The 26,074-nt window shown below is 44.2% G+C and overlaps 1 protein-coding gene across 1 annotated transcript in view; it reads left to right on the plus strand.

Annotated features, from left to right (window-relative positions):
- Positions 1 to 24,100, plus strand: part of syne1a (spectrin repeat containing, nuclear envelope 1a) — a 133,699-nt gene extending 109,599 nt beyond the window's left edge. Inside the window, exons 126-145 of the mRNA XM_078290084.1 lie at positions 1,262 to 1,387; positions 3,261 to 3,416; positions 4,278 to 4,436; positions 4,831 to 4,997; positions 8,916 to 9,078; positions 10,121 to 10,308; positions 10,512 to 10,662; positions 11,279 to 11,461; positions 11,756 to 11,893; positions 12,420 to 12,611; positions 14,342 to 14,663; positions 16,133 to 16,266; positions 16,556 to 16,682; positions 16,882 to 17,093; positions 18,080 to 18,286; positions 18,800 to 18,928; positions 19,032 to 19,319; positions 19,489 to 19,581; positions 20,359 to 20,417; positions 22,485 to 24,100. Of these exons, the coding sequence (XP_078146210.1) occupies positions 1,262 to 1,387; positions 3,261 to 3,416; positions 4,278 to 4,436; positions 4,831 to 4,997; positions 8,916 to 9,078; positions 10,121 to 10,308; positions 10,512 to 10,662; positions 11,279 to 11,461; positions 11,756 to 11,893; positions 12,420 to 12,611; positions 14,342 to 14,663; positions 16,133 to 16,266; positions 16,556 to 16,682; positions 16,882 to 17,093; positions 18,080 to 18,286; positions 18,800 to 18,928; positions 19,032 to 19,319; positions 19,489 to 19,581; positions 20,359 to 20,417; positions 22,485 to 22,764 (3,474 nt within the window). The 3' untranslated portion in view covers positions 22,765 to 24,100. The remainder of the gene's footprint in view (positions 1 to 1,261; positions 1,388 to 3,260; positions 3,417 to 4,277; positions 4,437 to 4,830; positions 4,998 to 8,915; positions 9,079 to 10,120; positions 10,309 to 10,511; positions 10,663 to 11,278; positions 11,462 to 11,755; positions 11,894 to 12,419; positions 12,612 to 14,341; positions 14,664 to 16,132; positions 16,267 to 16,555; positions 16,683 to 16,881; positions 17,094 to 18,079; positions 18,287 to 18,799; positions 18,929 to 19,031; positions 19,320 to 19,488; positions 19,582 to 20,358; positions 20,418 to 22,484) is intronic.
- Positions 24,101 to 26,074: the final 1,974 nt, after the last annotated feature.

The following is a 26,074-nucleotide window of genomic DNA, read 5'->3' on the forward strand; positions in this document are numbered from 1 at the left end:
TTGCTTACTATTGCAGGTATGTGTAGCCTCATGTGAGCAGAATCCAAGTCAGTTTTGCATGCTAAGCTAGCAGCTGCGTCTCCACCATGCTGCAGTATAAAGGCGATGCGCAGGGAGCTGAAGGGCATCGGCCCATATGAGCTCTAATGAGCCTGGTTGTACATGCAGGGCAGCGAAACCAAGTTATCACATGTATTATGCATCGCTGCCAGAGTGCAACTCTACCCTGCCAAGAAAAGAGGGAGAGAGATGGAGAGTGGGAGAAATGCACACTCACTTACGCAGATGAATCACTAAACATCATTCAAACGTGTGCATGCACACCTGCGCACATGCACACACACCCTGCAGCATTTGTGCAAGAAAATAACACAAATGCACAAAGATAAAGAGTGCCAGTCCAGGACACACACACACACACACACAGGCTGAGGGCACTGTGCAGTGAGCTGTAATGATTCAGACACAGCGAGTTAGATTTTACAGGCTGGAGACAGTGGCCTGTTTTGAATAGTGAGTGACGCAGTTTAAAAGAAGCATCCGGGGTCTTTGGAGAAGATGGCTCTCTCTTTTCTTTCGCTCCTCTCTTTCTCTCTGTCTCTATCTTCCTTGCTCTCTCTCGCTCTCTCTTTTTCTCTCTCTCTTTCTCACTTTCTGTCCCGCTGGCTTTGCGCTTAGACAGCAGCTCCCGTGGCTGACTAGGTATTCTAGTCCTGTCCTGGGTTTCTTTTACCATGACTCTTGCTTCAGGTATGCTATTTCGCTGCTGCATTTCTTACAGAATATTACCTTATTTTACCCTGAATTGTACTGTTTGCCGGACTCTAAAAATAGCTGTAATCCGCGCCCTTTGGAGCAGAACCTCCCACTGTTGTTATGAAGCTGTGTTAATTCTCTTCTTTGGCTGGTGGATTTGTGCTGTATCACTCTGTTTCATGCTGTTGCCTGGGAGGTTCAGAGCTGAGTGGGCTGCAGTCTATCTACAGTATGAGAATTGACGTGGCTCAGTTTCAGCCTTGGTTATTGCATGGCCTTCTGGCTAGATGTGTGTGTGTGTGTGTGTGTGTGTGTGTGTGTGTGTGTATGTGTGTGTGTGTGTGTGTGTGTTCTGCAGCTTGCTCTTACTGTCGCCACTGCTGCAACTGCAGGAAGAATTTATAGCAACTTCTCTGAGTCTGGGTAGATTCTGCAGTCTGTGTGTGGGGTTTCAGCTCTAATTCTGTGTGTGTGTGTGTGTGTGTGTGTGTGTGTGTGTGTGCAGGACTGGGAGCGCTGTGAGAAGGGCATAGATGCGTCACTGGAGAAGCTGAGGGCCTTCAAGAGGAAGCTGTCTGCGCTGCTGCCTGACCACCATGAGGAGCTACACTCAGAGCAAATCCGCTGCAAGGTGAGGAGAACATAATACTTTTTTACGTACGCACACACACACGCACGCACACACCCACGCACACACCCACACACACACACACACACACACACACACACACTGACACTCTCAATCCTTCTAGGTTAATCTCTCACATTCATGCACAGACACTCCCTCCCTCACTCTGTCCCCCCTTCTTTCTGTCTCTCTATCATATATTGTAGACCAGTGTTGTAATCAAGACTGTTTCAGTCAAGACCAAGACAAGACCAAGACTTTTTTTTTACTTTTTTACTTTTTTTTTCGATCAAGATCGAGACCGCTCGCAATTTACAATTGTAAATGTAACACCAGACCATCCTATCTAGCTCTAAAATCGGCACACAGCCGAGTGTTTTTTTTTTTTTTTTTCACGCCATTCACAAACGCCTTATGGTTAGTAAATCCAAATGGGATTACCACAGAGGACGCAGACATTGCTGGCTGCTATGGATACCGCCTTCCCGACAGTAAACAATGTGGAGTGATCAAGCCGCAACACGCAGCAGCAGGTAGAGGAGGTCAGCTGACCGAGCTGAAGCGGGTAAAGTCATTTTGCAAAATAATAATAATGATAATAATAATTTTATTCACCATTTTATTCATGATTTAAAGTTTTTATTCTTCATTAAAGAATAGAAATTGGTCTCGACCTCAAGACTTGAGGTCAAGACCAAGACAAGACCAAGACAATATAGGTCCAAGACCAAGACCGGTCTCGAGACTTACAGCTCTGCTGTATATACACACACACACACACACACACACACACACTCTCTTTTACTCTCTTGGTCTCTCAATCCTCTCTCTCTCTCTCTCTCTCACGCACACTCACACAAACACACACACAAACACACACACATGCCCTCCCTCTACCCCTTAATTCTTTATCTATCAGCTTCTGTCTCATTGTTCTGTGGGGACTTAGCATGTCTGATGTTTATCTAACTACAAAAGGGTTCCCATCCTTATTTCCAGCATATAGTGTGTTTTTGTAATTCATCAACAATGGCAAAAAAAAGACATTTGAGCCTGTCTTGGTGGGGAATTACCAATATGGCCGGCACAGAAACGATACCACAGTGCTGCTTGTAGCTACAGCATCCCTGTTTGCTCATGCTGTCATCATCTGTGATTTGGGCGGGGGATCCACGCTGTGATCACTCTGCGTCTGCCTCAGCCACTGGACGCTGTGTGCAGTCATGTTTCATGCATGACATGCCGTCAGCTCCTCGGGGAGCAGGGGGGCTGCGAGAATTGCTGCACATTGTTAGTGTTAGCATCAGCTGAGAAGAGAGAGGGGGTGGGGAGAGAGAGGAGGAGAGAGAGGGAGTGTGCGCATGAAAGAGAGAGAGAGCATCCTTATTTGCCCCGGGGAGAGTGTGTGTGTCTATATGTGTGTGTGTGTGTGTGTGTTGCATAATAGAGACAGTCGGCAGAACCACAAATCATTACACCACAGCAAAGCCGTCACAGTGACAGAGGAGGAGATGCAAGGTTAGGTGCTTCTGTTGCCTTATCCTTATTTTCTGAATGCCACAGAATATACTGCGTTCTTGTGACATTTAGAATAAATCTTAAGCTTTTTATGGCATGCCTTCCTGTAATATTAACCGTCAGTTTGCCATGTGTCTGTGCTGAAGGTCTGATGTAGGTTGTTTTACTCTTCCTCATCACCATTTCCTCGGGTAGAGCAGCTACAGCTGAGCTTCACCAGTCTCTATTGCACTGTGGCTGTTGGTCAGTAGGGATATTTTCTGTGTTCTTCGCTGCTCTGCTCACTTCGTGTTCATGGCTGTGGATCATTTGTCTGTATATCCTAGATAATGTATTCCTGGTTGTCATGTGGTTACAGGAGTTGGAGAGCAGTGTAGAGAGCTGGACCGATGACCTCACTTCCTTGTTCCTGCTGAGGGACTCCTTGGGGGGTGTCGTCAGTGCCGATGACATCACCGTCCTACAGGAACGCCTCCAGCTGCTGCAGTGCCAGTGGGAGGAGGTCTGCCACCAGGTAGATACACACACACACACACACACACCTTTAACATTTACATGCATGTGATTTTTTTCTTAGGTGAATAAGCATCGTTTGAAAAACCCAATGGCAGTTTGTTTCCCCATTGAATATGAAAAGTGCTTTCTCCGTCTACATATCTAATTTCTTGTTTTATTACCCTCTGGAGAGTGTTTCCTCACTATCTCGGATACAAAGTGCATGTAGCTGCCTTGTGCCTTGGGCATAACACAGTGGGCTGAGGCAGCCACAGTGTGTGTAAAATAAACAGAGAGACCGTATCTACGCTAAACAATGTTGGCTTGGACACAGTGTGCACAGTGTCACACAGCACCGTTCCACGCTGAAGATAGACAGTGCTAACAGCTGTGGGACATTTGACAGGACAAGAGTTCAGCAGGCGTATCTGTGGCTAACTGAGCATATCTATCGCTAACCCTTCAGGCTTCTCAGGACCAACAGTGTTATTGTGACAGAGGTATAATGGACGAGTGTTTGGTTGAGATGGAGAGGGGATAAGAAGCATTAACGGGACTGTGGCGTATTCTGATTGCTGCTTGAATGGGTTTTTATTTGGCTTTTCTTGATTTTTTTTTTTTGCTTGTACTGTGCACTCAACCCTCTTCTGATTTTATGTCGCTTCTGTTTATCTTCCACCAATCCTGCTCTTCCTCTCAACCTCTTCTTTCTCATGTTCTTACTCACCCCTCACCCTGTCTCCCGCGTTCTTTCCCATCATCCCTCTCTTGTCTTCCATTGTTCCCTCTGTCTCTCACATCCTCTCTTGGCTCTTCATCCCTCTCTCTCGCTCTCTATCCCAACTATTCCCCTCTCCATCCGACTGTCTCCCCCCCTCAGCTTTCCCTGCGCAGGCAGCAGGTGAGTGAGAAGTTGAACGAGTGGGCGGTGTTCAACGAGAAGAACAAGGAGCTGTGCGAGTGGCTCACCCAGATGGAGAGCAAGGTGTCCCAGAATGGAGACATCAGCATCGAGGAGATGATCGAAAAGCTGCGCAAGGTGATTTCAGCACACAACCGTAACAGTAACTACACTGAAAACACACATACAAACAAACCAGCACAAGCAAATGCATACATGCAGGTTCACACACAGCACACATATGGCTGTAGTGCTTGAGTCCGGTCCGGCCTTGAGATTGTTATGGTCTTGGACTTGTTTCAGATATTTTGACTCTGGCTTTTCCAGGTTTTGGCCACTGCTGTGCACTGTTTGATTTGTTTATATATGTATTTACTGCTGTGATTTTTGCAACACCAATACCCATAATGACAGTAACGGATGTCCTCAAGACTGTTATGGCTTGTGCACAATTGTTACCAATACATATGTACACACACACACCACACACACACTCCTCCCTGTCTCAACCTGCTCTGTGTCTCCCCACCAGGACTACCAGGAGGAGATCAGTGTCGCCCAGGAGAACAAGCAGCAGCTGCAGGTTATGGGTGAGCGTCTGGCCCGGGCCAGCCAGGACAGCAAGGCTGCCGAGATCCAGCACAAACTCAGCAAGGTCAGCGAGCGCTGGCAACACCTGCTGGACCTCATCGCTGCCAGGTAGGTGCAACACTGACGCTCCAGCTTTCTTCATTCTCTTAGTGGAGTCGAACAGTAGGGAAAGACCAGGTATAGAGTGGGTGGAGTGGAGGAGGCATTGGGAGCGGGGAGCGTTGGTGGAGAACTGTTGTTTGATGGCAGTGTGTGTGTGGGTCCTGTGAAGGAGGACAGAAATGTTTTCAGGCAAGCTGGGAAAGGTGAGGAACCAGTAACAATAAATATCATATGAAATCATTTTTTTTATATAGCACATTGAATATAATGTTACTCAAAGTGCTTTACAACAGTTTAGAGCCATGAAAATGAAAGAAATTTATTCAAAAGCAGCAGTAAAATGGTATGTTTAAGTTTTCTCTTAAACCCTATTGTGCTCTGATAATAGGAACAAACAAAAGACAAGCTTATATACACACCATCTAGCTTGGTTTTAATGTTGTTGTCTGATGAAGATCCCCATCAATGAAAAGTCTACTTTAAAACTTCCACATCTGATATACATTGTGTTGAATGGAGAAAGTGTTGAGTTTACCTGCTTTTGAAAAGCAGGGAACCAGCCATTGTACACAGCGAGAAGTCTTGGCTCTGTGGTTTCAGTCACTGGATGGAAAGTGCGAGGTAACTTCCTCAAAGCGGTCTCTCTTCCCACAGTGCATCACTCCTCCTAGTGGAGAAGGGTGTAAATTGTTGAAGGCATGCCCTGGCATGCCTGGGTTCGTTACCATGGTTTCCCGCATGACATTCCACCACACCGGGGGAACTTATTTTCCCACAACGCCGCTGAGGCATTTCCTGACTCCCTGGCTTGTGTCAGCGGGGCTTCCATCTAGTGGAGCTGCAAAAAAAAAAAAAACACAGAGAGAGGTCCAATCCCTTATCCATCTTAGTCCCTCCTCTTTTGTCTATTTCTTCCTTCTTGGCACTCTGGCCCCTTCCTCTTACCAGGGTTGGGGTCAGTGCTCTTTCATTTCAGTCAATTCAAAATGCACAGTGCAACTGCTTTACATTGGTTGATGATGTAGGATTCAGTCTCAATAGTTTGATTCAAGATGGAATAAACATTTTTATGTTGCATTTGTGGATTTTAAAGAAAACCCATCTCCTGAATGGAGTGCATTGAAAGTGAACTGACCCTAACTCTGCCTCTTACTGACCCAGCGGCTCCCCCCTCGCTCTCTTCCGGCTGTTGCCCTCTGAGAGCGGACTGGAGGAGGGGAGGGAGGGAGGGACAGCGACTGACCTCATACAGACAGCTGCAGTCTCTCAGCCTCTTATATCCGTCCTTCACTGGAAAAACAAGGGGAGACCGTTTGTCGCTGTCGCAAAGTGCAGAAAACTTCCTTTTAACATTCTCAAATCGGGGAGGAATCTGTCGACAATTTTTTTTTACTGATGAGGAACCAAGGATATTTGATTCTCTTGCAAACACGTTTTTATTGGAAAACTCTCCCTCTTGCTGTGCACTACCCCTCCATGTTTATTCACATGCATGGGACCTCAAGCCTTGGCTGCTGTTCCTGCTCGCTCCCTCCATGCACAGTTGCTGTATGACACTCCGGCCACAGGCCAGCTCTGTGGCACATGCCTCTGACTGTAAGTCTCCTTTTAGAAACAGCAGCACTTGTCACTCTCAGGCACTCACACTCTCTCCCACACACACACACACACTCACAGTCACACACACACACACACACACACACACACGTCTGTTTGGGGTTCTCTTTTTTTAACCTTGGAGAGCAACAGTTGATAAGTCACACTTGTGCCACCCCACACCTACCTGCTTGCCCCCCCCCCCTCCTCCTCCATAGACGGGGCTTAGAGAAAGTCCCATTCGGAGTGCTCAGACGAAAGAGAAGGGTGTTTGGACCGAGCTAGTAACGCTTTCTGACGTTAACGTTGACTTTGGGAATTCCTCACCCCCATGGTTTTGGATTTAGGGGCGGATAATATGGCAGGATGCCCAAGCGAGGACTCGGATCTGCCGGAATGCGACTGCGATGTCAACAGGCAGGACGATCTTGAGAGTTTATGCAGGAATTGTGTTTTTCCTTTGAAGATTGTAGACAATGAAGTGGATTTCTTTATGCACTTTAGCTAGATTATATTGTGTTGTGTTTCTTAGCTAGTTCCTGCCATGCAGTAAAAGAACAATTGAATTTAGCTGAATGATAACTGAATGACGGCACATGTCGGATATTCTCTGTGATGATTTATGTTATGTCAGCTACTACAGGATTGAGACTAAGAATGGAGCTTGTTGTTTTTCTGCTCTTCTCAAGCTTCTCAAGATCCTTTTCACAGCAAGATTACGATTTTAGCTTTGTGCTTGAGTGCACATCTTAAATATTTATCTCTATATTGAAACTCTTTTGACTTTGAGAAAAAGTATGTACCAGACCTGGTTTAACTAGTATTTGGAAATAATTCTTTAAGTGTTTGTTTTAACCTGCTTGCAGTATCAAATTGGGGTTTGCCACATAGGACAATACAATGAGTACCAGAAAGTTGACAATAACAGCAAAGTATTGCATCCTTTTCTGATTGACATCGTACCTGACACTTAACTGACCTATCCTGATGCAGTAAAGCCCTCCCATCTTGTACTACAAGCAGGTTAAAACAAACACTAAGAATTATTTGCAGTTACTATTTAGCCCAGATCTGGTGTGTACAGTGGGTTATTTGGGATTCAGTGCAGTCACAGAGATTATAAGAGGATATGTACTATCCTATAATGGAAACAACCAAAGTACTGTATTCTACAGTATGCTGCACTGTGAGACACATACAGTAGGCTTACATATTCCAATACATGGTATTCTGATGCTCCATATTTAGAACACAATCTAATCTAGTTAATACTGCTACAGTATGGCGCCACTGGGTTGTGCAGCATCTGTGCCTGGACCAGTGCAGCGGTCTACTGTATGCACAGTCAGTCTCATAATAACACTGAGTGTCTAAAGTGCCATTGACCTGCTAAATCTGTGTGTTGGTACTATATATTGGCCTTAATGAGTGCATGTAATGAAGAACAGCCCCCGCCTTCATTCTTAACAAGTCTCTGTGGTGAGACAGTGAGAGTTGCATTGCTTTGCAGGGTGAGGTACTTTTTGTTGTTGTTGTTGTTGTTTTTTAGGGTGAGGCGCTAAATGCTTGGCCAGCTAGACAAATTGATGTAATAGATGCATCTAAGCTAAATTAACCAAGTATGTTCAACATTATATGGATTGCAATGGCAAGGTTTTGGAAATATCAGGGCATTACTGGTGCAAAATGGTTCCCAGCTGCTGTGCGGGGTTCAAAGCACCTCCCACCAAACCCAGATCTAAACAAAACCATGGCCTCTCTAACCTAAGAATATCTGCTCAGATGTGAAATAATAAGCCTCAGACTCTTCTTACTCTACTGCTTTGTTCAGCTGAAGATGACATAACTCGAATGTTTATTACCACAATATGGATGGGAATATTGGAAATACATTTTTAACAGAAATACCCAGACATTCTTTGAAAATCAGAGACCACATTGTAAAAATCCAACACTTTAAAACTTTCAATACATTGCCACACCTTTTGATGACTTAAAATTGGTATCAATGTCAAAAATTACATCATTTTTTGATACCCAGTCCTATTTACAGTGTATTTTATGGCACACTGTTATGCTGACTCATGAAGGTGTGTTACTTTTTTTTTACATTTTGACCACAGGAACAGCCCCTTAACACACCAAATTATTATTTCTCCGGAGGCAATATTCTGTGTTTGGGTAGTAAAATATTTAAGTATTATTATTATTTTTAATATTTTTAAGGTGGGTGTAGCAGGACAGGACCGACCTCCGTGTGCCTTGGTATTTACGGTTATGACATCTATTGACTTCCTCTCTGACTCTTTCTCTCTCCTCCTCTCCCAGGGTGAAGAAGCTGAGGGAGACCCTGGTGGCGGTGCAGCAGTTGGACAAGAACATGAGCAGCCTGCGGTCCTGGCTGGCTCACATTGAGACGGAGCTGTCCAGGCCCATCGTCTACGACACCTGTGATGACCAGGAGATTCAGAGGAAACTCAACCAGCAGCAGGTAGGTGGTTCTGTACACAGACAGCAGCGGACTACACAAACACAAGGCAGCAAACTAAACTGGTTTGTTTACTGTTTACAGGCCTTAGTGGTCAATGGAATCCAATATTCACCAGCACATTTCTCTGTTTTAGAATTGAAAAAACGCTTCCAATCAGGGCTTGGTGATTATTTGAGTAGACAAACTTACCAGCCACAACTAAAATTTATCAGCCAAAAAAAGAAAAAACACTTTTTACACAGCATGTCAGTCAGCAGCAAGAAAAACATCACAGGAGCAAACGGGAATGTAAATAGTAAAGGGTGACAGAACATGACTCACATAATGACTCAAACTGCATTGGTGGAAAAAACAAACGAGTGACACTTACTAAACAAATGAGGAAAGCACAGTATGACTCGGCATGGGTCCCTGGCTGTTTGATTGAAGCTAGATTGAATATCCGTATCCTTCCTGCTGCCCAGGATTCAGGTCTAAATCAGGACTGGATTCTGAGACCCCAGTGACCTCCTTCCTCTCCATAGCTGGCGTTCACTACACATGTATACAGTTCAGCAGGCTTGCTGTATTCTTACTGCAGTGTTCTTGCAGCGCTCTTTCTTCACATAGAGAAACCAAGCTGCACAATCAGATCATTGTAGGTCTATTGCCTAAGTATGTGGTAAACAAAAACAGTTCATGACAATGCAAGAGAGTGATGTGGTTTTGCAAGACAGTTTCAATCTGAAACAGATTTAATTTTCACTCTTTCACTCTTTTGCCCCTTTCTTTTTTTCATACTATGTCGTTTTTCTTTTTTTCATCCAGAAAGTAATTTTAATCTGAATCATCTTAATGTGATTATTCCATTCTGCTAAGCAGGCCTTATTGTAGCTTCCCTTTATTATTTGTCAGTAAGTTTAATAACAGCACTTTGAACAACTTTGTTAAAGGTGCTATGTGTCGCATTTTAACATCAATAAATCATTACCACATAAATTTTGCTCCACATAGAAGCTTTAAGCGCTGCACAAATACAGTTCTTCTTCTGAATCGTCTCCAGGACCTGCAGAGGGACATAGAGAAACACAGCACGGGCGTGGCGTCCGTGCTGAACCTGTGTGAAGTGCTGCTGCACGACTGCGACGCCTGCTCCACAGAGACAGAGTGCGACTCCATCCAGCAGGCCACCAGGGGGCTGGACAGACGCTGGAGGAACATCTGCGCCATGTCCATGGAGAGGAGGCTCAAGTCAGTGCCTCCTGGATAAATACTGCATAGTCTACTGTGTTCACATGCACCCACACGCATGCATGACTTTCTGAGATAGTGTACCGCTGGCCAAATCCAGACACCCTCGGCCAGTTTCAGATACACACTCTTTGATGTGCTTTCCAGTCTTGGTGTTTCCTCGTGACATTATTTCCCTCATATCTGACTGTGTTTCTGTGTAGGATTGAGGAGACGTGGCGGTTGTGGCAGAAGTTTCTGGACGATTACTCCAGGTTTGAGGAGTGGCTGAAGACGTCGGAGAGGACGGCAGCTCTGCCTAACTCCTCTGGAGTTCTCTATACCGTCGCTAAGGAGGAGCTCAAGAAGTTTGAGGTGTGTTTATATCAGATTCATCATCAGAATTCTTTTTTTGTGCGAGTTGTGTTGTGCTTGCATGTGTCTGTGACTGAGGCAAACTGACAGTGATTTTAAATGTGATAGTGTTTTGATATATGCATGCCTTGATGTTTTTAAAGTTTAGCATCTTTCCTGTTATAGCCATTTAAATTCCCCCATGTGAGATAAATTCTATCAAACTGAACTGAGACACAGAAGGCAGTGGAGAAAGAAAGAGTGTCAGGTTACTGAAACCCGTCTGTGCCGGTCTGCTCGGCTGCAGATGCTGCAGTCCATCAACGTGCACGTGCACATTCCTGCAGGCTGACTGTGTGGCCCGGGCCCATTGGCGTGTGCCCTGCATGTGCCTGACTGGTCAAAAGGCTCATTACACAGGGATGTGATTTTTCAGGATATGTTAGGATTTCAGGCCAATAGAAAATAGGCTCACAGACTTCAGCTGCCAAAGTTCATCAGTATTCTTTGTTCAGTGTGTTTTTTGTACTTGCATGTGAAAGAAAAAAATCTAAAACTGCAGGTATATATTTATGTCTGCTGTCTTCATAGCTGTAACTTGTGTGGGTGTGCATGTGTGTGTGTGTTTGTGTTGCAGGCGTTCCAGCGTCAGGTGCAGGAGTGCCTGACCCAGCTGGAGCTGATCAACAAGCAGTACCGCCGCCTGGCCCGGGAGAACCGCACCGACTCCTCCTGCCGCCTGCGGGAAATGGTGCATGATGGGAACAGGCGATGGGACAACCTGCAGAAGAGGGTGGCCTCCATCCTGCGCAGACTCAAGGTACACTGCCTGGGGCGATGAGTTTTAGCACTGAGCGTTGGCTTAATACCTTCGAAGGGGTTGAAAGAAATAGCTGTGAAATCAGGGTGTGTGAATCTACTGTTCCGGGATATTTCCATTACCTCTCAAATCCTTTAATTCCAGTATTCCATCTTGCCATAGGCAGTATTAGTAATATCCATAACCATTTTACCCCATTCACATTTAAATTCATCATCAAGCTGGTTAAGAAGATAAATACAGAAATGTACATGGCAGTTAAGCATGGTTGTTTCTCTCCCTCTTTTCGCACAGCACTTCATCAGCCAGAGGGAGGAGTTTGAGACGGCCCGGGACAGCATCCTGGTGTGGCTGACTGAGATGGACCTGCAGCTCACCAACATCGAGCACTTCTCTGAGTGCGACGTCCAGGCTAAGATCAAACAGCTCAGGGTAAGAGTGGTAGGGATAATATGTGTGAGTGGTCAGGATTTAAGATTCAGAATTTTATTGACACAGTATACAGTATAAGCAGCAGTGCATATAACATAGTTGGCAGTAAAGACTCCTTGTCTGAATACAAAACCTCTATTAGTACTTCACTACTTTAATACAATTCATATTTCTGTGAATAGCAACTGGTGTGTGGTAACCAAATTTCACCTCAATTATCAATAAAGCGTCTATTCTATTCTATTCTATTCTATTCTATTCTATTCTATTCTATTCTGTTCTATTCTATTGTGTCCTATTCTATCCTATTCTATTCTATTCTGTTCTAGACATAAGATAAGATGAAACTTTAATGATCCCTGTGGGGAAATTGAGTTGTTGCAGCAGCAAAACTAATAGATTACAGCAGGGGGAAAAAATCTATAATGTGACCATTAAAAAAAGACTATAAACAGTTGGGGTTACATGAATAAATTCTACTCCTCTGTGCTGCGCTCTGACCCCTGCGGTGTGTGTGTTTGCTCAGGCGTTCCAGCAGGAGATCTGTCTGAACACGGGGAAGATCGAGCTGGTGTTCAGGCAGGGCGAGGCTCTGATCGAGAAGAGCGAACCTCTGGACGCGGCCGTCATCGAGGAGGAGCTGGAGGAGCTGCAGAGGTACTGCCAGGAGGTCTTCGGACGGGTCGACAGATACTACAAGAAGCTCACACGCCTGCCTGTGAGTAAAGACATATGTTTATATGCCCAAATATGCGCATACACTTACATTCATACTTGTATATCGGGTGAAAACGTATCTTCAAAAACAGCCTTGTTTTTAGCTTGACAACCATGCATTTTTTTGAGTTCATCTAATTGGTTTTAAAAGGTTTTGTTAAAAGATTATGGTTGTAGAATTTTCTCAACCCATAGAGGAGCATCTAATCCTTCAATTGCAGTTAAAACGTAAAAAAATGAGTTATAAGGGTTTCACCTGACAGCGGCAATATGCAAAGACATTTTATGGTACATGTTAAAGAATATTTCCACATATGCAATGACTGGCACATATGTAGTGCATGTAATATACACTAAAATGTTCATATGTATCATAGATACAGTCCACACAGGCTAGCATACACAAACATTGGATGTCATCTAACAATATTTCTCAAGTGCAAATGTTGAAATACACTGAAATGCTGGAACTAAAGTTATCAAATAAATGAAGCATGCCAAACATGCCAGATATTTGCAAAGCGTCAAGGGAGCATAATTTGCTGCCAAAATAATTTTCATTCCACATGTAAGAATAGTTTTTGGACAAATGTATTATGGCAATGATGATGAATGGGCATGGACTCTTCCTCTACATAGTTTAATGCACTCATTTGCATAGCTGTGAATGAGACGTAGGTGTAAGTGTCCAATAATGAAAAACTGCCTGTCAGGAGGAAGGCAAAGAAGTATAACAACAAATCAACCTGCCTAAACAGAAGTAGCAGATGATTTCCCCCCCAAACAAAACACTTCTTTTTGAAGCATGAATTTCCACTTAGTGTTTTCCCTGCTAATGGAGTGTCAAGAGGAATGAACAGCATGCAGACGCTCACTACCCCCTGTGAACAGTTGACTCAGTGTGTTCAAAACACACTGTAAACACACACTACACACTCACACTTCAGCCTCCTACACCACCTGTGACATGAATGGTGAAAACATATGTCCAGTATGGCTTCACACACACACACACACACACACAGCGGACATGCTGTGAGACAGAATGCACGCACATGTTTTGGCACGTTAACAGTCAGTACAGTGCCACACACACACTCACCTCACAGCACCTCACACACTGTGCTCTTGGAAAGGCCGGCCTGTCAGTGACATATATCTAACCTCTTTCTTCCTTTCTTTTTGTCTTTCTTTATCTTCTTTCATTCTTGATGATCTTTTTATCTCTTTTTCTTTTTTTTTCCCTTTGTATTGCTTCTCCCTTCTCTTGCTTGCACTGTTCCTTCTTTCCTTCCTTCATTCCCTCCTTTCCTCCCTCACTTCCTTCCTTTCTTCCGCCCTTCCCTCCTTCTCTCCTCCCTTCCTTCCTTCCTTCCTACCTACCTTCCCTCCTTCCTTCCCCCTTCCATCCTCTCTTTCTCTCTTCCTCCCTCACTTCCTTCCTTTCTTTCTTTCTTCCGTCCTTCCCTCCTCCCTTCCTTTCTTCCTTCCTTCCTACCTTCCCTCCGTCCTTCCCCCTTCCATCTTCTCTTTCTCTCTTCCTCCCTCACTTCCTTCCTTCCTTTTTTTTCTTCCTTCCTTCCTATCTGTCTCTCTTTGCCCACTATCTTTCTTTTTCTTTTCTTTTTTCTTTTTCATTGTATTGTTTGCGTTCTCTCTTGCTTGCATTATTCCTTCCTTCCTTCCTTCCTTCCTTCCCTCCTCCCTTCCCCTCCCTCCTTCTCTCCCCAGCTGGCTGATGATGAGCTGGACGGTTCTGACAGAGAGCTGGACATGGAGGAGGGCGGTGACCTGTCTGAGCTGCAGTGGGGCGACTCCTCCCTGCCCCGGACCTCCAGCCGCCCGGCCTCGGGCGCGGCCGCCCTGATCCGGGCCGACCGCTCGGGACGGGACACCCCGGCCAGCGTGGACTCCATCCCCTTAGAGTGGGACCACGACTACGACCTGAGCAGAGACCTGGAGAGCACCGGGGGGCGGAGCCTGGGGGCCGAGAGGAGCCGAGGCCAAGAGCAGGAGGATGAGTATCTCAGGACGGGCGCCACCGTGCTGTCAGGTGGGTCCGCCTTCACTGGCTGTGTGGTGGTTGGGTGGCTGAACGGGTGCCGAGTCAGCGTTACACGTACGGGGGGTGATGTGGTGATGTTTTCGATGAGATGGGAACAAACTGAGGATGTGGAAGAATGGTGATAGCGGCCGTTTGAGGAATTTTAATATATCGTTAGCTATATGACAGCAACTGTCATTTATTTAACTGTGTATTTTGTGCTTTTGTTGGGATGTTTTTAGAATTTAGGAATAAGAATAGGTTGGAATAGTTTCAGAGGTGGGGGAGGTAGTTTAAAGCAGGGAAAAAGATCATGATGAAAGACAGACAAGAACATACGAGTTCTTTGAAGAGGCCGACTGTCTTTTGAGTAAAAAAAACCCCAAAACGTACACATACGGGACGCTGACATGATGCAAAAGAAATAATCATATTGCCTTTCGCTATTTCTGTATTTCCGTAGATGTTCTCTTAAAAAATCATATCTTATTCACTTTTTTTTCCAATATGGAAAACCTCTAAGCCACACTCGAATCACCAAGCAATAGATTAAGACAGATATTGCACACAAACACACACATATTGTCAGTGTTGTGCTGTATTTAGGTTTTTCTGTGGATGCCCTCTTGAAAAGAAGGCATCTAATTTACCTTTTCAAATAAGGAGAATCTCTAAACCACACTCATCAACACCAACTCAGTCACTATCATCACTGTCATCATAAAGGACACAATAAGAACATCAGTGGTCACATGACGAAAAAAATACTGAATGACCAAGCAATAGATTAGGACAGATATCGCATACAGTCACACCCACATTGTAAGCAGCGTGCTGTATGTGTCTCTTCCCAGATGTAGTTATCCCAGAGAGCCCAGAGGCCTATATAAAACTGACTGAGAGCACACTGAGATCGTCCTCTGGTAGGCAACAGAAGCCCCCCCGGGTGCCTGACCGTGTGAATGCACTAAAGCACCGCTACCGCTAACCGTAGCATGCTGAGGAGGAACGCCATCGCATGAGTCGGCATGGCATGCGACGAGCTAAAACTAAAACGCACTTGTTTCTTAACAGAATTCTAGTTCCACGCTAGTAAGCATCACTCAAGTTGCATGTATCACCATCAATAAACATCACCTGCATAATAGCATGCAAAGAATGACACCATTGCATGCAGAGGTCCGGTTCACGGAATGCTAATCTCAACCATCGCATTTTTATTCTTGTTTGGATGCAGTTAGTTTGATGAATTTTCTTTTTTTTTTACCATTCATTCGACAGCTAATACCTCTGTTTAATCTGTTAAAACATGAATTCTGTGTTGTCTGCCATTTTTTTGCACATCACACTAATGCATGCCATCTTTTGTGAACATGTATCAGCATCAGTCTGTTCCAACAGCATGCTAAAGAAAAAGTTTATTAGGAAGTGAAAGTTCCTCCTCCTAATTTCTTGACCCTCTTATGCCCTCTGTCCAGGCGAGCCAGGCCAGCTGGAGGCCCACCTGAGGCAGCTGGACCAGGCTCTGGATTCAGGACGCTACCACCTCCAGCAGAGAGAGGCCGCCGCCAACAGCTCCAGCCCTGAACTGGACTCCACCTACATGGGCTATGTGAGTCCTCCTCACTCTCATAGGCATGCTCTATCTGTGTCTCATTCTGACGTGCTGTTACTCATCAGTCCTGTCAGACAAAATCCTCAGGTCAGGTTTCATGAACGTAAACTGTATTTGCCTGTTTCATTCTCATGTAACTGTGTTTTCTAATTCATGTCTGCCATTTTTCGTTTTTTTTTTTTACTTACTGCCTTTTATATATTGTTTTATTCTTTAAAGAGCACACTTTGACGCTCTTTTTTGAAATGTAGTATCTAAATCCATTTAAATGATATTATCATTCTAGATGCGTCTGATGGGCGAGTGTCGGAAGAGTATAGACGCAGTGAAGACAGCAGAGGGAGAGCTGACTGAGGAGGAGGAAGACATGCCTGGACTCACCAACCCCATCAGCACAGACACTCAGAACGCAGGTCAGTTACACACACACGCGCACACACACACACACACACACAAACAAAACCCACCGGAGTGATATGGTTACGCTGAAAAGAGATAATGTTCTACCAAAGTGAAACATCATTTTAGAAAGTCGTTATGCTGCAGACAAGCGACTCGTATGTATGAGCTGTGTTAAGTGGATCAGCTATCAACTGGTTCTTGACCCTGCAGGTGTGATCGAACGCTGGGAACTGATCCAGGCTCAGTCTCTGAACGAGAAGCACAGGCATAAGCAGAACCTGCAGCAGTGGCAGCAGCTGATCTCAGATGTGCAGACCATGAGGGCCTGGCTGGGTCAGTCCGAGGCCGAGCTCAGCCAGCTCCGAGGGCTGGACCTGAGCACTGACATACACACCATCCAGCAGAGAATCAAGAAGCTCAAGGTGTGTTTGTGTGTGTATAGGGTGTGTGTGTATTATGTGTATGTGTATGTCTGTCTCTGCGCTATGGCTGCACAATTTTGACGACAAAATCATATTGTCCACAAAAATTTTGGCCATAAGAAAATTCGATATTATGTTTAAATGTAATGCAAGGTTTTATACAACATGCAGTTTGATTTGTAAGCCAGGAACTCATCGCAGCAGCAGAATAACAGAAGTTGTTTCATCGTTCCCCATGATAATTTACTTGCAATTTGGAAATTGCAGTTCTCAATACTGCAATTCCAATTATTTTGTGTGTGTGTACATTTTCTCTCTCTTCTGGTGCTGTACATACAGTTTGTGTGCAGTAATTGGATAGCACCAGCCTTGCTTGCTGTCCTGCTGCATGTGCAGTACACTCACGAGCTTGTCCTTGCGCCCACCCTCACCAACACACCCCTCCACACACCACCAGCCCAGCTGCTGTGGTCTGTACAGCACCAGACGAGCTGTCAGCGGTCTATAAATACACCATTCTGAAACCTACGGGGCTCTACTAACCTACATCTGTTCTGTATGAACCTCTCAGTCCCCTCCTACTGCACTCTGCCTATCAGCACCAGGTCTATAACAGCTACTGATAACTAGTAGCACCGTAGAGTCTGGCAAGGATTATGGGTCAGCGGTGTAATACCTACTCTATTGCATGTAGACAGTACAGGTATACTGTCTCAAATATTGCACATATAACTTGTGCTTTCAACTTTGCTTCAACGACTCTCCTCTTAAATAAAGGAACATCCACAAACATACACAGTCATAATCAGAAGCACAGTTATATGGGAGCAGCAAACACAATTAATACAAACACAAAACACATTAAAGAGTCATTGTTCATGCAGGCAGGCCTACTGTCTATTTGCCATTATAAATAATTTCTTGCCCCACATACTGTATGTACACTATTCTTCTTCACAAGCTTCTTCCTTGACTCTTCTCCCCAGGAGCTGCAGAAAGGTATGGATGCCCACAAGTCCGAGGTCCTGTCCATCAACCTGAGCAGTGCCGATTTCCTCCAGTCAGAGCCTGACTCTGAGGAGGCGTGGGAGCTGAGGGACGGGCTGAAGGAGATGAACTCGCACTGGGATCGGCTGGGTTCCTCGCTAGAGGAATGGAGGGAGGAGCTCCAGAGGGCGCTGATGCAGTGCCAGGTACTAGAGAACACACACACACACACTCATGGACAGTGTACTAAATATTAGGAACAGCCCCCTAACATTGTGTTGCACCCCTTTTTGCACATTTCATGTCTCGAGTCTTCAAAATCCTTCATCTGCTTGTGTCTTCTCCATCTACATCTCCCCTTCATCAAGTGGATTTAATAGATGAAACTAGAAGGCACATGAGAGAGTGCAAACCTCCGCCAACGCTGAACAATTATTCAACTTGCTGTTGCACCCAAAGACGTTGTTCCTATCACTTACATTTGAAGTGAAATTGATTTATTGACTCTGCAAACATAGCCTTGGGATGTGGAATCAAGTCTCTATCTCCATTAGTTTCATAGTTATGGCTTCAAAATGATAATTGTATGAATGGAGAAAATCCGGAGATCCGGATCACTACCAAAATCAAATCAGTTGTGCCTTGGTCCCTCTTTTAAAACAAACCAAAACACTAATATCTACTCTCACCAATATCTACTCTGCCATCTGTCCCCCCAGGAGTTCCATGAGATGAGCCATGGCCTGCTGCTGTGGCTGGAGAACATCGACCGCAGAAGGAACGAGGTGGTGCCCATCCCTCCCAAACTGGACCGGGAAACATTACGAGCTCACCACAGGACACTCACAGTACGTCTCTAGGTTTGGGTACAGTGGGCTTGTATTGTTGATTATTGACCAGTGAACACGTTTAGCTGACTCCTTTGTCTTCGTCTCCTTCACTGACCTGCAGCAAATCAAGCGTGAGCTGTTGGACTCCCAGCAGAAGGTGTCATCCCTTCAGGAGCTGTCGGCCCAGCTGCTGGTCCACACTAAGCCTCAGAGTCTGCTGCTCCAGCCCCAGGCTTCAGAGCAGGCTCAGGTCCAGGTCCAGGCCCAGACGCAGGTCCAGGGCAGCGAGTGCCTGGAGGCCCAGGAGAAGGTGCATGTGATCTGGAACAGGCTGAGACTGCTGCTGAGGGAGGTCAGCGCTGACCTGGAGGGGCTGGAGAGGAGGCTGGAGACCACAGACACACAACAGGTCAGACAACACTGGAGGCATGAATACAGACTGACTGAAGGAGGGGCTGTCTTCACATTCATCACATCTTTGTTGACATGACAAAATCTTCCTTTTCATTAGTAGCAGTTATTTAGATCTAGAACATTGGCCGTTTACATAGCGTCATATCCCATTTGATATTTTACAGGACTCCCTTCCTTTGCCTGCTGTTACCACATCAGACGTCTCTGGATCAACTGCTCCTGTGTCAGAAGGGGCCGTCCAAAGTCGCAGACGATTGGTAATGTATACCCTCGTAATATCCAGTAGGGGGGGCTAGCCTCTGTAGAGCTGCATAAGAGATGCTATACAACAGCCTCCGATAGAGCCTCTTTGATTTCCCCTACCAGATTAGTGGTGTTAACCATCAACTCCCAGATACTGCATATTCTCCTCCCCTCTTTTTCCCAAATGCATGTAGGTGCCTCAGTGCATAGATATCCCCACTCCACCACCCCTTTGTTTTTATGGTCAGTACAAGTGCTTGTCCCGTTTTCCCTTGTCAGTTGCTTGAAGCTGCCCTGCTAACATGTACCTCGACAAATATGTTGCTGCCCCCCCCCCCCCCCCTTTTTGAGATGGTTTTTGCTGCCCACACCATGTTGATCTGCGTAGCCAAAAATGTACAAGAAAAACTGGCTTTTCGATTCACTACAATGTAGAGCTATGGCAAAACAATTTTTTATAATGACTTAATTGTTTTGTAGACATAAGAATGCCATTTTCTAAGTGTTTCAATGATTGTGTAAATAACAGCTAAACTTATTTCACTTCATCAATTTCTTAAAACTTGGCTTTTTAGGAGTTAGCTTGAGAAGCCAGATTTCTTGGTTCTGAAAGTCAATCACCGTCATTGATTATGTTGCTGCTCTTTGGTTGTTAATGTTCTCTCTCTAGCAATGTTACGGCTCTCTTTATGTTATTGGTTTGTTTTTCTCTCATCTGAAGCTTCTTTATTTGCCCTGGACTGAAACATTCTTTCTTTCTTTTACCCCCCCCTGCTCATTACGTGGTACAGCCCCGGGGCAAAAGTAGTCAGGCCCGCCCAGGACACCCTGAGAGCGGCCCGCGCCACAGGTACCTCTCTCCTGGACTCTAGAACCACGGGAGGATGATGGAACCAAAGCCACGCCTATCTAGAACCTTGATTTATATCAACACAACCCATGAAAAGCAGTGTTCTTGATTCCAGCAGAACCCTTTCTTCCAGTAGCAACTGAAGAAATATCGATCAACTAATCACAAATCAGTCATAGTAAAAGATTTGAGCTCAAGATGTGTAGTAGTTCTGATGGCAGAGGGTAATCTGACCCATTTTGATTTTTTTAGCCTCTTCAAATTGGTTAATCTCCTGTTGTAAAGCCTTAACCCTGCGTTCCATGATCCTCCCTTATTCTAGAAGCCACGTTACCAGCTGTTAAACGAGTGGGGAATCGCCTACATCAGGCCGCTCCCTTTCTCCTTTAAATGTTTTATTTCTGTGCTTTTCTTTGCCCTGCTCCTCTTCCTTGCTCTTCTGAATGGCAGCATGAAATGTTGTCTTGTCATACTTTTTGCTTCTCACTTCTCAGAGTAACCTTGTAGTACTCTCCTCGCCCACTAGATGGCATTATCTGAGTCCCAATATTGCCAATATTGTGTTGCCCCCCCCCCCCCCCCCCCTCTTATTTTTCTTTTTCATGTTTCCTTCCTCTGTTTCATTCTCTTCATAGTTGAGAAGCAGGATGTTATGCATTCATGCCTGCGGTCTTTCCTTCCACCTTGACTCCCACTGTCTCTCCTCTGTTTCCCTTTCAGACCTTTTAACTCACTTCTGTCTCTCCATCATTTCCGAACCAACTCTCTATGATTTCCATTAGCCAATAATGGCACACACAGGCCCGGTGAAGCCTCGGCCTAAACTAGTCTTGCCATGAGTGGTGTAGCAGAAATAATAAGGGTTAGTGTTCCACTGATAGGATCCTTTATACGACAAGCAGTGAGCACCGCAATCTCCCTATTACGTACTAATGGCTGCGGAAATTGAAATGTAGCAAAGACGGCCGAGTTGCCATGGAGATGAGAGGTTTCTGGCCCTAAAACATGGACCACCTGAAGGAGACACATGCACACACACACACACACTCACACAAATACACTGCTCATGTTGCTGGTGCTTGGTCACACTCGCCATGTTGTGGGTGTGGGAGGAGGTTCTCAGCACGTCTGTCCCTCCTGCAGCCCAGTGAGGATGAGTCGGAGTAAGAACATAGTGTTCCTCCCCTCGCCTCTTGGCTCCAGCACTGGAAATCTCTGGAGACGCTTTTGGCATTTCTCCTGCTTCTGCTTTTGGAATGAGACGTGACATTGAACTCTCACACACTCGGCTCTAAAGCCAGAGCATTTCCCCCAGTAAGACGGAGCCGGCTATCTAGGAATGTTCTGGGTTAATTTTCAGTTATATGTGCACGAGCGTGTTTGTGTGCGTGTGTGTGTGTGAGCGTTGTGTTGTCTCTACTGTGTTATTCTCTACTTTCTGTTGTTTCTTTTTCTAACTCTCTTGATCTCTACTACCTGTTGGATCTCGGTGTATTTCCTGCATTTTTGTGTTCTAGTTTTCCTTACTGTTGAGTATATGTACCAACCTATTTTTGACCTGGGTCAAATAGTATTTGCAAATAACGCATTTGTTTTAAGCTACTTGGAGTGACTGAATCAGGAAGCTTGTCAATCACCAATCATCAACAGTATACCTGATCACTTTTAATATGCTTTCCTGTGAGTGTATAAACTTTCAGGCACTCACATGGTTGGCAAACCACACCCATATGGTACCTAAGTAGACTAAATCAAACCCCAAAAGTATTTAATTGCTGTCGGGTGAAAACCTTGTATCTCCAAAATGTCAACTTTTAAGGAACTAAGAAGAACAGTCTTGTTTTGAGCTTGATGATGAAGCACGTTTGAGTTTATCCAGGCGGATTTGAAAGTGTTTCATGAGCCCAAGAGGTCGGGAATTTTCTCAACCCGTAGAAGAGCATGTAATGCTTCAGTTGAAGTGAAAACATGAAAATCAACAAAATTGATTGAACAGTGATTTGCAAATACTTGTGAACCCAGGTCCGTTCTCTGCTGTATTTAACTCCCGTCTCCGTCTTCCTGCAGTCTGAGCAGATCACCAGGCGGCGTTGGCTGCGCTTCCTCCCGTTCTGACCTTCCAGACAGTCTCTCCTCCTCGACCTCCTCCTCCTCCTCAAAGGGCCAGTCCTTCCTGCTGCGGGTCCTCAGGGCTGCGCTCCCCGTCCAGCTGCTCCTCCTGCTCCTCATTGGTCTGGCCTGTCTGGTGCCCATGACCGAGGAGGACTACAGCTGCCACCATGCCAACAACTTTGCCCGCTCCTTCCATCCCATGCTGCGTTACACCAACGGACCTCCGCCCATATGAGGATCAGCTAAATTGCTAACCTACCGCTTTGCCAAGGACTCCACTGACTCGTATGAATGTTTCCTTTTCACCCGTGCCCTATAGCAACAAACTTTTTCTCTGTTGGGAAGCAACGCGCATATGAAGTGATTTAGAGGTGATATCACGACTTTCCCCACTAACATTAGAGACCTACAGTTCTGAAATCACCTCAACTCTTTGAACCCAGCTCCAATCTCCAGGATTAATGGACCTTTATCCCGGATTCCCCACAATCCAAATAATTCATGTTGTTTTAATTCTTTCTAACTTAAATGTGTATATTATTTTTGAAAGTTTCTGAAGAAACTTGTGAAATCAATGAAAAAGAAAGCACTATTTATATACTGTATGTCGGGAGCCAAAGTCGACCGTGCTGTTTGTCCATGCAATTCAGTGCTGCTACTATTTATTTTGTGTTCAATCAGTTAGTAGATTGTTAGTATCAACGAAGCTAAAGCGCCACCTAAGAGTGTGGGATATTTTACCTGTAAATTGTAGACTAGGAAAATGTTGCAGCTTGAGTAGCAATCATGCACAGTCCGAGATGTGAAGAGTTTTGTTTCAAAATGAGATTTCCACCATTTGAAGAAAGTGTCACCTACTCTGACAAAATGACTGAATAGCACAGAATCAAAACAAAACTAAGAGTACTTTCTGAAGGATAATAGGTAGCTTAATTATTTGCTTGACAGACCTGTAGCCTATACTTTAGAGATATTGAACGATGAACTTCAGGTAATGACTTTCTTTTTCCAAAATGGCTGCATACGGTTTTGGAAATTAACTCTTCATATGTTGGTAGAGCTAAAATTTGAACCTATAGCACTGACATGAGCACTGTTGAAGGTACTGCACTGAAGCCGTCCAGCCAAGATGGCCGACTTCTTTCCCCAAAAGCCAAGGCTTGTATTCCTGTTTTTAATTTCAGTATTTCAGTATTTAATCAACTTGGGCAAATACGAAAAAAGATGTGAGCTCACTTGTAAAGAGATTCAAGTGATTTGTATATTGATGTTGAAATGCCTTTGAATACAGGCGGTTATTTTTTTATCTTTCTGTTTGAGCATGCACTTGAAAGTCCCTTGCTTTTAAGAAAGCCAAACAATCACTGGTAGTATTGAAGTAGATGGCTGTGATATGAAATAGTGTGCTTTGTAATAATGGCGATAATTATTCTAACATGATGGAGACATCAGAATCACTGCGTTGTTACAACGGAATCTGTAAAAAAAAATGATGAAATATGAAAATGGTTATTTATGTATGTACAGTTTGCTAATGCTGACTTCATGAAGAATACTCTCTTTGCATATAATAAAACATTAAATATACATTCCCTTTCTTGGACTTGATTTTGAAATATAAGCTTATAGGAACTTTAATGTCAGATGAATACTAGAGAAACATGGTGCTGAATGATTTTTTCCCTCTCGATGCCTTTATTTATATTCACAGTAAAATAAATGACACTCAGGTCAGGTATGTCTGGATTTACACTTGCAGCTCAAGTGACCAAATCCAATTTTCTGATCCTATATAATAGTTTGGTAAGGCTGTCCACATGAGTCTGTAAGTGGCACAGATCAGATTTACTACAGACTAGGCTGTAACTGTAACTGAGTATTTGCTTATCATTTCTATACCCCTTTTTTATTGCCATATAATCTCTATGATTTTGTCAAGTGTTTGGCCATTTGTATTTTAATACTTACTGTGCTCAAGCTGACAGGACACTGCATCACCATGAGCAATTATGCACAGAAGAATGGCCAAATATGTTAATTATTAATATTGTTTGACACATTTCGCTTCCATGGTTCACAAATGATATGTGGTCACACAAAATCAACAAATAAGGAAAAAGGGGCGTGTGTCAATACAGTAGAAAGATCTTTCCTTAATTCTCTCATAGTGGAGCGGGGCTGTCTTTTTGGGACATTTAGAAGATTTGGTTTTGGTGAGAAATTTCTCTCCTGGGCTAAACGGTTGTACACTTCACCAAAGGCACGTGTACGTACAAATAATTATTCTGAATATTTCTTGCTCGGTAGAGGCACAAGACAGGGCTGCCCCCTATCCCCGCTGCTATTTATTTACAGCCATTGAACCATTAGTCATTGCATTAAGGTCCAATAGGAACGTTTCAGGAATCATTAGAGATTGAGTTGAGCGGAAGGTTTCTCTTTATGCAGATGATTAACGGTTGTTTCTCTCCAATCCCAAAAACTCGAATCCCCTCACTTTCACCACAATTGAACGTTTTAGTGCTATATCTCGCAAAAATTGAATTTTAAGAGTGAGCTTATGTCGGGTTAAGGTTAGCATTATGTACACTTGGCTGCAAAAAATAAATCTTTTGCTCAATTGCCTTTCAAACTAAACACTCAACACTCCCTTGCATTTGTGCAAGGCATGTGGTGCTGCAGTGTAAAACTGTCCATAGGGTGCACTGGACTGGTTAAAGTTAGCTAATATATTTCCTGACGTTGATCCTAATTGTGTTAGATGTCATCAAGGACAAGCTAGCCTTTTTCACCCTGCTCTTATCTGTCATCTTCTTGGGACTCTGTTTTCCATTCCATCTTGGCCATGTTAAGTTGACCACAGTGTTGTATGTTCATGTTTATTGAATATCCCTATACTGTATGTGTGCATGGATGTGTGCACATACATATGTATCTCAGTACATGTGTGTGTGCATACACTTATATACATACAAATATAAGTTTTTCATCATTGTATGCATATATGTGAGTATGTATGTGCAGGTATATGTATGTATGTATGTATGTATACACTTATGTTGTTTTTTCCTCCCTCCCTTTCCTCCTCCTTATCTGTTGTGTGTCCTGTTATGTCCTATACTGTGTGAATCTAAAAACTTCCCTAAATAAATCATACAATAAAAAAACAGCAATGTCCTCTTATATAGTGAGTTAGATATAATAATCATGACCGAGGTTAACCGTAGAAAATGCAATAATTTTTACCAATTTGATATTTGGATTTTGCTTTGGTGCTTTGATGCTCATGCTTTTTTCAAAAGTTGAAGCTGCATTAGACAGAAATTAAACAATCAGATCAGCGCCATATATGGTAAGAAAATTGGATTTTTTGAGCTGTGAGTAAATCCAGCCCAACTCAACATGTAATCACTGTATTAGCAGATGAACAGTAACCAGTGGTAGCTTTCATGTGGTGAAAATCTAGAATAATGGCATCAAAACAACAATCATTAGATCAGCTTGGACTTTGTCATAGTTCACATCCTGCCTCAAATGTTAAACTC

This window comes from Centroberyx gerrardi, chromosome 18 (genome assembly GCF_048128805.1).
Source record: "Centroberyx gerrardi isolate f3 chromosome 18, fCenGer3.hap1.cur.20231027, whole genome shotgun sequence".
Taxonomy (NCBI): Eukaryota; Metazoa; Chordata; class Actinopteri; order Beryciformes; family Berycidae; genus Centroberyx; species Centroberyx gerrardi.